Source organism: Mastigoproctus giganteus, chromosome 12, assembly GCF_048544385.1.
Source record: "Mastigoproctus giganteus isolate SK-2022 chromosome 12, ASM4854438v1, whole genome shotgun sequence".
Classification (NCBI taxonomy): Eukaryota; Metazoa; Arthropoda; class Arachnida; order Uropygi; family Thelyphonidae; genus Mastigoproctus; species Mastigoproctus giganteus.
In genome coordinates, this window is record NC_143586.1 from 31,560,314 (window position 1) to 31,572,955 (window position 12,642).

The 12,642-nt window shown below is 36.7% G+C and overlaps 1 protein-coding gene across 1 annotated transcript in view; it reads right to left on the bottom strand.

Moving 5' to 3' along the window:
• The window catches only part of LOC150076853 (kanadaptin), a 94,654-nt gene that overhangs the window by 64,375 nt on the left and 17,637 nt on the right, over positions 1-12,642 (bottom strand). The window contains exon 3 of the mRNA XM_090386787.1: positions 8,048-8,207. Within this exon, the coding sequence (XP_090242913.1) occupies positions 8,048-8,207 (160 nt within the window). The remainder of the gene's footprint in view (positions 1-8,047; positions 8,208-12,642) is intronic.

Sequence of the window (12,642 nt, forward strand, 5' to 3'; positions counted from 1 at the left end):
CTGCAGATGCTTAATGCATGAATAACCACTGCTGATAATCAGATCAAGAGTATTACTCCCTCTGGTTGCCTCTTGAACATGCTGTTGAAGAAAATAATCATCCCATAAATGCTCAAAAGTCTTGCTAGTGTGTGAGTGACCAACCCACAAGTTTCAGTCAATATCTGGGAAGTTAAAATCACCCATTATAAGACATTTTGATTTATTGGCCCACTCTATTTCTCTGTACAGCTATTTCATCGGAGTCATTGGGCCTATAACATACCCGAAGTCTCATTTTTGCTTTCCCTGTACTTATGTCACACCAAACTGACTCAACATTGCACTGTCTACCAATGTCAACTAGATGCACTGCCTTAGATTTTGTGTGTTTCTTAACTAACAGCATAACCCCTCCTCCCTTTCTATACACATTGTACTCCCCAAATTCAAATTCTGCATTCTTTATATCTGTGTGACACCACATCTCTGATATCACAACAATATCTGCCTTTAATGTCATGACCAGCACTTCAAATTCATCAAATTTATTTACTATACTCCTAACCCCGAGACACAGCATACTGCTACCGGGTGCGTTCACAGGTGGGGGATAGTGGAACGACCTTCAGATATGGAGCTCAGCTGTAAATAACCAATAAACAACCACAGACCAAACCTGGGCTCAGCTGTTTCCGGCTGTTGGTACCCAGCAGGGCCCCTGCCTAGGGTTACAGACTCCCATGCTCAGGATAACGAGCGATGGCCAATGGCTATTGTTAGTTATTTGTTATTTTGGTTTTTAGGAGCATTAGCAACTAAGGCCATACTGCTCCGGGACATGCGGTGGTCATTCCCTGACCTTTCCGCATCCTCCGTATTTGGTGGTGACGGGCTCGAACCCCGGTCTAATCAAGAAGCGTGTGCTACGCACTGCTGCTCCTTCCCACCTGGCTACGGAGGCGGGCCAATGGCAGAATCCACAGTTAGTAAACTGAGGAAGAAGACAGATGAGCTATGACCTCAGAAGACAATGGCTGTTTCAAGCGGAGGAAATTCTGGGACGAGAGATGGTGTTCTCGGTAAACACACCCAGCAGAAGGCAATGGCAAACCACTGCTGTAAAATGCCAAGAATGTCATGGTCATGCACAGTTTAAGAAAGGAAGACAACAGCATGAAGGGGATCTCAGTGTCGTCAGATGCAGATGCCTGGCTCGGTAATATTCTTCCATGGACCGCAGGTGGTGCCAGATCGTCAACAAGAAACTTTAAGCAGAACTAGCAGCAGCAGAAACAGAAAGAAAATCAGGCACGTGTTGAAATTGGCTACTTGGAATGTGAGGACTCTTTTCTAATGCGGCAAACTTGATAATGTTAAACAGGAAATGGAATGATTACAAATTAATATACTCGGGTTATGTGAGATCAGGTGGAAAGAGAGCAGAGACTTCAAGACATCAACAAAGAATGATTTATTTGGGAGGAGACGGACACAAAAGAGGAGTTGGGGTTTTGTTGGATAGGGCAACGTCTGAGAGCATGTTAGGTTGGTGAGCTTTATCGGACAGAATACTGCTGGTCAAACTAAAAGGAAAACCTTTTGATATGGCCGTCATTCAGGTGTATGCTCCAACAGCAGAGAGTAGTGAAGCGGAACTAGAAAAGTTTTATGAGCAGCTGGAAACAGCAAGGAAACAATGCAAATCTCAGGAAATTATAATCATAATGGGAGACTTAAATGCAAAAGTAGGAAGTGAGCCAGATGGAGATGTGATAGGAAGATATGGATTGGGAAATCAAAATGAAAGAGGCAAAATCTGGGCACAGTGGTGCAAGATAAATCAACAAGTGATTACCAACACTTGGTTTAAAGAACATCCAAGGTGCACCTGGACATGGAAAAGTCCAGGAGACAATGTAAGAAATCAAATAGACTATATCACTATAAATAAACGCTTTAGGAATGCCATCCTTCAGGCAAAGACATATCCAGGAGCAGATTGCAGAAGCAACCATGTACCAGTAGTAGCAAAACTCCTGGTTAAGCTGAAAAAACTGAAACAAAGCGGAAGAACGTGATGTTTTCAATTTGATCTATTGCAGAAATATGATAGCATTAGGAATGCATATGCTGAGGCGGTCAGAGGCAGGTATGAGATACTTGCAAATGAAGGAAACAGCAAATGGCATGCACTGAAGGAAGCCTTGACCAACACAGCATGTGAGATCATTCCAAAGAAAGAAAGGAAAATTAAAAATCAATGGATGACAAGCAAAATCCTGAGCTTGATGAAGCAAAGGCAACAGATTTTTCCAAGACGCAGCAAAAAATATCAGAAGATGGACAAGGAAATTAAGAGGGAATGCAAAGAGGCAAAAGAAGCAGGGCTAAATAAGCAGTGCCGAGAGATTGAAATATATGAACGCTCAGAGCCAGCTACAATGTACAGGAAGATCAAGGAGTTGGTGGGATATAAGATCTGTCCAGCGTCGGGCTGTATAAAAGCAAAGGACGGAATAGTAATCATGGAAAAAGGCAAAGTTATGACAGATAGACAGAATACATTGAAGAACTCTTTCAGGACGAACGTAGGGAAAAACCAACAAGCCATGGGACCCTGAAAGGTCCGGAAATACTGAAATCGGAAGTCAAGGTAGCTGTATCCCAATTGAAAAGTAATAAGGTGGCCGGACCAGATGCCATCGTGACAGAAATGATAAGGGCTTTGGATGATTTTGGCATTGCGATAATAGCTGAGGTGTTAAATGAGATATATGAGAGTGGAGTGATACCAGAAGATCTTAGTAAATCCATATTCATAGCTCTGCCAAAGAAACCAGGGACTATTGATTGAGAACTATATCGCACCATTAGCTTACTGAGTAATATTACTAAACTTCTTCTAAGAATAATATTGATGAGGATAAGGAATAAAATAAGGCCGGAGATAGGAGAGGAACAATGTGGAGGAACAATTTATGCAAAATACTGGAACAAGAAATGCCATCTTCATGATGAGGATAACGTCAGAGAGGGCTACTGAAATACAGAGAGACCTGTTTATGTGTTTCATTGATCTTACGAAGGCATTTGACAGGGTGAAACATGAAGAACTCTTCAACATTCTAGATTGTTTAGACATAGACAGGAAAGACATAAGGATACTCAGGAACTTATACTGGGAACAAACAGCCAGTCTGAGAATTAAAAAGACAGGGGTGAGAACATAAGTATTCTGAGGGGTGTAAGACAGGGCTGTGTTTGCTCTCCGGACCTATTCAACCTCTACAGCGAGGAAATTATGAGAGGAACAGATGGAATTGGAGGATTAGCATTTGGCGGACAGAATGTAAACAACATCAGATATGCAGATGACATTGATCTCATTGCCGAGACAGAAGAACTACAGGAACTTCTAGACAAAGTAGTGGAACAAAGTAGAAGGAAATGCTTAACAATAAACATTAAAAAACAGTGCATAGTTTTCAGAAAAAAGAAAATTGTGCCCAAATGTATACTGAAAATAGGGAACAACATCATAAGACAAGTAGAAAAATACAATTATCTAGGGAGTTTGTGTTACACAAGATGGATGATCAGATAATATAATCAAAAGACGGATTGGTATGGCCAAGGCAACGTTTCAGAAACTGGGCAACATACTAAAAGATAGGAAATTGTCAATGAAAATGAAAAACAGAATTTTGAACTGTTATGTTATACCTGTCCTTACGTACAGTAGTGAACTCTGGACAATCTCCCGAGAAATGGCAAAGCGTTTGGAGGAGACAGAAATATGGTTTTATAGACGGATGCTCAGAATATCTTGGACTGAACATATCACAAATGTAGAGGTGCTACAAAGAGCATAAACGCAAAGATCATTACTGAGGAACATAAGAGAAAAGCAGCTGGAATTTTTTGGGCACATCATGAGGAAGGAAGGTTTGGAGGAGATCATCATGACAGGCAAGGTGAATGGAAAGCGAAGCAGAGGATGACAAAGAATAAACTATATTAGTAGTCTGACCAACTAAATGAATGTATGGAGTCTAGACCTGCTGAGAACAGCAAAAGATCGAGAGATGTGGAAGACCATGATCACCAATGTTCTTAATGGACATGGTACATAGAGAGAGAGAGAGAGAGAGAGAGAGAGAGGGACTCCTAACATTGGTGTACATACAAGTATACACGCACCTGTTCTTACTCTTAGTTACTGTAACACAGCCCATGTATTTACTTGTTCCATGATGACTCCCAGCAGTTTGCTTTTCAGGCTGCTGCTCATTCTAATAGAAGCAGTGCAAGAATCACTTTCGACTTTGACTACAGCTAATATTAATCTATTAGTCTTGACATGCTTAAAACACTAAGGACCTCAACTTTTACTGATGCACAATGGCTTTAGCTTGTGATTTCCAGTCTTCTCTATGCACACAGTAATTCTCTCTTTGTTAATTTTCATGCCAACTTTGTTGGGTGCCTTTTTATTTAATAACCAGTGACTTGCTGGAGATTTATAGTACAGTTCTGTTTCGTCACTGTTCTGTGAATTCACCATCTTGAATCACATTACACAAAAATTCAGAAAACGCTTCTCCTGCTGAAATGTCATCAAATGGATATCCCATGACAAGACTTCCATCTCCAAAGCCACCCTTCAAAGGCTTTAAATGTGTCATCATCTCCCCTAAGTAGCTTATGAAATTTAATTTACTGTGCTTTCAAAATTACCCTATTTATCAGTACTCCATTATGCTTCTGTAGAAACCACTTGTATAAGCATTGGTCCACATCACTGTTTTCACAACATCTATTTTTAGATCTTTGGAGGCCTACTTCATCTTCTATGGAGTCTATGAACGAATGCAATTTTTCTTCCTCTTTCATCCAACCACAGATTTCTGGAATTTCGCACTTGCAAAATATAATATACTGTATTTTGTTTTGCCATTCTTAACTCTTTCGATAATCTAACTTGATCGTATAATTTTTTTCTTTTGGTGGCCATTACTTCAGCCCTACTGATTTGCTAATTTTGCCATGTATATATTTCTAATACCCTAGAATTTACCAGGTTTTGAGAAAACTAAATCAAAACCAAACTGCCGGGCTTATCATAGCACCAAAATCACATGATTTCTCCATAAATCATTTGTTGATTCATGTATATGTTTCTTTAGTTTAGCCCTTAGCAGCTTTTGCTATCCTAAAGTGTAACTTCTAGTTGAAGAAGGGATGTAATGTGCTATAGTTTACAAAACTTTACTTTGTATCTAATGTAATGCACTTGACGAACAGTAGCCATATTCCCCTCCAGAAATAGTTGTTTGTAATTAGCATCCTACTGATATGTTCTTTTATTGCATCTCTAGCTGAGGGGAGAAACTGGGCATCTGCAGTAAAATTAGGCACCTCCGTAGCCAGGTGGGAAGGAGCAGCAGTGCATAGCACACACTTCTTGATTAGACCGGGGTTCGAGCCCGTCACCACCAAATACAGAGGATGTGGAAAGGTCAGGGAATGACCACTGCATATTCCCAGAGCAATATGGCCTTAGTTGCTAATGCTCCTAAATACCAAATAACAACAACAGCAGTAAAATTAGTCTCTGACAAATCCTGCTGTTTACAAAAATTACTCGGCAACTGAATATATCGAAGTGAATATACAGCCAATTTTTAGCTAATTTTCCCTTTTGGAAATATGGTAGCAGGATGTACAGTGAATACAAATATATACATATATATTTGTATCCACAGTATATTTCATATTGGAAACTTTTTTCAGTTTTCAATATGAAATTTCCAGTTCTTTAAACACACTACTTTTTCTTCATAATTTGCTTTGGGAGACAATCATATCCGCGGTATATCCGAAACAGCAGTATGAAGGGGTCATTACATTGAGGTTGCACTGTATTTTAAACTTTAATACAATAAAATCCATTACAATGAGTACAGTTTTTGTGGATATTTCACTTTACAAAAATATTTGGTAATTTATACCACCAAATGGGCCAAATAAACAGGTCACAAGACCGAGAGGATTATTCCCATTTTTTTTAATCACTATTATAAATAAATAATCTTTGCAATCTGAAAAATAGGATTTGTAATCAACCTTATAACCTATTTTTGTGTCAACCACATACAGCACAGCGCAAGTTAAAAAATGCAATATTTGTGGATCTCCATAATTTATCATGAAACAGATTTTGAAAAATCTGTTTCATGATAAATTATGGAGTCAATAAAAACAGATTTTGAAAAAAAAAAAAAAGGTGTGAAAATGTAACAATGGAAACTTATACCCCATTTTCACTTACTGAACTGATGGAATTTTTAAAAAAAAAAGGATCGTTATTAAAAAAATATCAGTTTCACTAACTCTCAAACAAAGCATGCAATGATTATGACAATCACACTAATTCAATAAAACTCAGTATATTTCAAAATCTGTCCAAAATGTTTTCAAGTTACAGTCACTCCCCAACTTACGTAAGGGATGCGTTCAGCAGAACTCTAAGTAAGCTGAATTTTACATAAGTTGGAATTTCCCTAAAGGCTTATGCAGTGCTCGTAACTATGTGTATTGAATTTGATTGAAGCAAAAAAGAAATGTTCGCCAAACATATAAATAAAATTATTTATTCAATTTATTTTTATCTCATGCACAGAAAAAATTTCAAAAGTGTACAAAATTACAAAAGTGTGCAATTACAAAAATTTTACTTTAACATTGTAAAAACCAGAGGGATGCTTCAACCTATTAAACCACCTGTTGCTTGCCACGAACTTGGATTAGGGGTCACCATACTTATTCTTAATATCTTCATAAATACTTCTTGCTTTTGCTTGAATGGCCATTAGACTCAGGGGCACTAGTTTCTGAATCTGATTTCTCATCCATGTTATTAATAGCTTTTCCATCTTCGATATAGCACCTGAATGTTGTTTTATGCTCACTGTTGATCTTAAATGCGTTTATCCTTTAACATGTTCTTTTATATGCGCACTGTCCTTTAAAATAGTATTCACTGTTGAATCAGTGAGACCTAATTTCATTCAATAGATAACAAACTTTGTCCTGCTTCTTACTTCTTAATCATTTTCATCTTCATTTCTAAATCAATTTTGTTTCATTTCCTAGCACTGCCACTTGCACTTTCCATTGGTCACCTTCCCTTGATCATTGTAATAAGTAAATAGGAATGAAGAGAAGATTCTGAAAATTTATTTGTTTTTTTATATGATCGAAAATTTCGCCACAATAACATAAAAACCCACACAATTCCAGTTATCGGTATTATCTCAAATGCAATATGATTGAGTTTACTACCTATTTATAATAGATTTAACCAACAGAAAAGCCCAATAAACCGGAAAGTACAAATTGTTTTTACTGTTTTATAGTCGTGACCTCCAGAAACATGCTTTAGAAAAATATCACAAAGACGTTCAAAATTGATTCTTATAACCAAACATATGATAACAATGAAAGTGTAGCATATTCTCCGGCTGGACCACGTAGCCCTTCCTCTCAGCCAATAGTAGCATTTGTAAACGTGTTGGCCCTGTGTTTTGAAAAGTGATTTTTGTGTTGTGCTTATTTAACATAAATTTATATAAAACTAATACAATTTGCATTATAAAAATGACCTTTCAGAGAGTTTAAACAGCTTAGTTATATAGTAAAAATTTCAACTTCTGAGGTCTTGGAACGAACTACCAAAAAAAAAAAAAAAAAAAATGTGTTATTGGGTCACACTACGATATTTTAACAATACCTCTATTTATTCCTAAGGGAGGCAAAATACATTTCCGTATTTTTTTCAGTTTGCACTGGCCAGCAAAAACTTACTTAAAGTCGAATTTACATAATTCAAGTATTATGTAAGTCGGGGAGTGCCTGTACTTATAAAAAAAATAAATAATAACCTCTGATATAATCCAAGAACAAAATATCACTTTCCTCCATCATGATCCATTTAGCATTCTTTAAGCTCTTTTCGTGAAAATAAGTTTTCATCACTGTTTTGATGAGTAATCAAAAACCTTACCCATGCCCCAATCAATTCCTTCATCTGTTTTTTGCTCAGTGTTACTGAGTTGTTCCTTTGTCTTTGATAATCTTTCCATTTCTTCTTTTTGTTTCCTTCCAATTTCTTTAAGTTGTGTTACAGTCAAAGGAGACTCCTCTTCTTGATCTTCAGGAGGGCCCTAAAACATATATTTACTTAAAATTAAAATTTGTAGAATATAGGAAATTCGAACACTATATTTAAAAATCTCTGCATGCACAACTGATTATTACAGTTATTAGTCAATCTGTGGCAATGATCCTCCCTGGGAATATACTATACTGTGATAATAATAATATATAAAATAGGTAAATGTGGCTTTATAACAAAGACACAAAACAAAATAAAAATGCAACAAGCTCAATGAAACTGGAGATAACAAGTCTACAAAAGTTAAAAGTTAGATAACAGAATAGCTAAAATACTTTTCTACACATCTTGTCATGAATCCAGAAATCAGGGTCAAGATTGGGTCAATCCCACCCAAAACTACCAGAGCCACTCTGTGGCTCTGGTAGTTTTGGGTGGGATTCACCACTGAAGAAAGTCCTAGAAAATCCTAGGAAATCACTTTAGCCAGTGACCAGAGCTACAAAACACTGAAAGGCTTTGTATTGCCAGTGAACAATAACAGGCACTGTTCCAATCCGTTGATACAGTTGATTTTAGGATGACAAGGTAGAATGTCCAGGCTTGACATTTAACCATCTGATGAGAATTCAGCCAACATGATAAGCTGAAGGGCAGATTTCAAGGTGAAGGACCAGATTAGTGATGTACAGAGGAGACACTGAGGAAGTGAAGTAGGATATCAATAGCAAAATATTTCTGTAGTATTCAGTACAGTGATGCATAGAGGAAGTAAGGTAGGACATAGATAGCAAAATATTTCTGTACAGTGTTCAGGTGAGAGTGAAGTTCAAATGAGAGTGAGGTCACACTTCATTAACCATAATTGCTGCCAGAATGGTAGACCAAAGTTTTGTGCAACGGACTAAGAAGCAAAGTTTAGAATCCAGTAATCTGGTTTACATGGGGAATTAATTTAAATTGGATTCTAACTTGTAGGAAACAGGAGACTGTCGAGGGAGCAACAGTAGATATTTGGTCTTCAAGGGATCGGCATGCAAACCAAAAATGCAATATAATCCAATGAATCATCAATCAGTTGCTGAGGCCCACATGATGAATTGAAAAGGTTGAGACTGCAAGAAGGGGCTAGAAAATCCAGGAAAATATCATAAGCATAAGAGCTGAAGTTTGGGTGTCAGGAACGAGTATAGTTAAGAAGAACAAGGCCAAAAGGGCTTCTCCTTGGGGCAGGGCTAAGTTTGTCAAAAATACAGTTTATGGATTTGTGAGAGAAGATAAGAGTGCAATCATAAAGTAACTGCTAAATTACTTTCAGCAGGGGCCCTGAGAAGATGCAGTAATAGTTCTGGAGCAGAGATACCAGAAGACCAACAGCAACTGAGTTGAAGGTAGGGGTCACAATACCTGTCAAAATCTTACTACCGGTATTTTTAATTTATGAAACCAGGATACCGGTATTAATACTGGTATCCCGATATTAGAATACTGGTATGCTAAAAAAAAAAAAAAAAAAAACCCTTTTTCTCAATAAATTTTGATGACAATTAGGTGCAATAAAGTAAGGAAAAAATTACATGAATTCATGTTTTAAATGAAATTTTTATTACAAGAATAAGCATTGTGACAAAAAATTATTAAAAACAATTATTTTAAAAACAAAAAATATGCATATTATTGATACTGCAAATTTAGTTATGTTTAAGCATCCACACTACCTGTTCGAATAAAGTAAGCTCTGCATAAACACAAACAATCGATAGTGTTATCATTAAAACTGGATCTAATTTTGGTACATATTTAATTAGCGGCAGAGAACGTCCTTTTGGATTCTGTGCTAGTTGGTGCTTTGTACTGAGATAGTCGCAGACGAGTTGCAGTTTATCCCCCCCCCCCGCTTATTCCCTCATCTTCAAAAAATCTTATTTCCTTTTTATCAAAAATAAAAAAATACTTCCGTTTTGACTTTATGGCACTATGTCAGTATTAACGAAAGAAAGGAACTAACGGTTAAGCTTGGTGAGGAAACCAAATCTGAGATGTGGAGGTTATTTATTTATTTATTAATTTTTTTTTCCTGTACTGACTGCTTTAAAAAAAAATCAGAATTTCCAGGAGCTGAGAGATTTTTGCATATATATATATATATATATATATATATATGCAAAATATGCGAATATATATATATATAAAATATGTGAGCTGTCAGTCTCATGAGCAATGACACAAATATTATAAAACAAAAGTCATTTATCATACAAAACTACTTACAAGTATATACAGTATATACATAACTGATTTTTTCTCATTTAATCTGTTAATACATGCTATCATTTCCATAACATTTCTTTCAATTAACAATATGAACTGTTTCTACAGCTGCAAACACTAAACTAATTCAATCTGAATAACTTCCTCATATTTCTCTTAATCACCAATATCAATTCTCTTCATAACAGCAATCCATAAGCTTACTGAATAGAATACTAACAATTCCATTTATATCTCTCTCTTAACTTAGCAATATTAATTTTCTTTACAACTTCAAATAAATAAACCAACTCAATACAAAACATTTCTGTAAATTTCTCATAATTTCTTGAACTTCATCCTTACTTTAAAATAAATTACAGTTTTATCTAAGCATCCTTTCCAATACAACACAGTTCAGCAGACTTACATTCCTTCTCTTTCACGGTGAGATTCCTTTGTGCAGATTCCTTCCACGGAGTGCAGTGAAGGCTGTCTTAGTTGAACTTTGCCGTATAGCTCTTTCACTAATGTCTTATTTCGAGAACAGTTCTCTGTTAACACTGAAGGAAATTACCACAGCAGTAGTAGAAGCCAGGGCACTATCTGACTGGCTTGTTATTCAACTTCCGGATTAATTTCTACCACAAGAACATGCCCAGCAGAACTCTTCACTATACAGACTCCCAGAACTACCACTGCAAGTCTGCAACCCCTCCAAACAACAGCCACAACCCCATCTTTTGGTGCAAGAACCTTATTTATTTCCTTCTCATTTATTTATTTATTCAGTTGATTGCAAGTTACAATCGCCCCTTGTACAGAGGGGTTTGCACGCATTTACGTATCTCCACCTATCTAATTTAAACCTGACCCAATCACGGTATTAGTCTTTAAACTCACTCTTCTTCCTTTGGTGGGAAAAACAGAATATCTTTCCCACACAACGAAACGCTTTCATCTTTTACCTCACGATCACCTGTTGACAATACCTTTGAACTGCTTCATACCGACACCCTTTCCCAAAATGCACTAAGTGTCGCATCCTCAAGTAGCAGCGTAATAGAGGGATTAAACTATTGTTCAGAAGCTTTTAATTTTAATCCTTCCGCACCTGCCATGATTTTTTTTACCATATCCCTTAAGTGTCCTACCAGGCCCATTCCCACTAATGGAAATATTTCCTTAATGATGTTATCGTTATTTCTTACTTCCACACTCCTACCTTACTTCGGAAATACCTTACTTCCACACACTACACTTACTAAGAGAAATATATTTGTAAGATTTTGCATCTTACATTTTCATGACATTTTCAGGTTTTCGTTGCATTTATATTGTGTATAACAATCCCTCTGTTACAAATTCTGTAATATTAATGATTTATCATTGTCAATTTATAACCTTTATGTGAATAAATCATAAACAATTATTTTTTTTAATTAATAACGAAAAACCGGTATTTTTGAATCAATACTGGTATTTCAAATGCTGAAAAAAAATTACCGGGATCCTGGAATCTTGGTATTGTAAGCCCTAGTTGAAGGCAGTGGTGACATCAAGGAAGAAGCAGTGCACATTTTCCTTTTTCTACCAAGTTGCGTAAATTGTGGAAACTAGATGAAGAAGGCATATTTCAGTTGAATGTGCTGAGATGCCATGTGACATTCTATGGACCATCTGAATTGGTCCAGAAGCCTGGTCTAGAAGCAAAAATTTGCCTAGAAAGTGGTTTCGAGAGAATTTTGTCTAAAAGTTTTAGTAAAGAATGCAAATAGAGATAGGCCTAAAGTCATCTGGCTCCGGTGGGTTTGCACACTTAGGGATAGGAGTAACTCTTTTGTAGAATTTCTAGTCTGGAAGTACATAAGCTTGAGTGAGAATTTGGTTATGAAGATTTCCCTAGAAAGAAAAGCTGCCAATTTTGAGGCAGTAATTGAGGATACTATCCAGTCCTACTGCAAAGAAGTTTCGAAGGGAGTTCATTAGCCATTTTAAGTTGGAAGATGAAATTGAAATTTCAGGAAGCATGTCACAACATGAAGGGTCACCTTGCATATTGATGGATAAGAGAAGGCAAAATCTGGTAACATAATCTGCCCAGGCCTCTTTCCTTTTTGAGACTGAGCATTGATAAATTCAGTTAGGAACAGTTTCTTGGTGGTATTAAAGAGAGAATGGTGAGCTAAGAAATCAGCGTACATCCTGCAAGAGGGATGCCTTCAAAACTTATG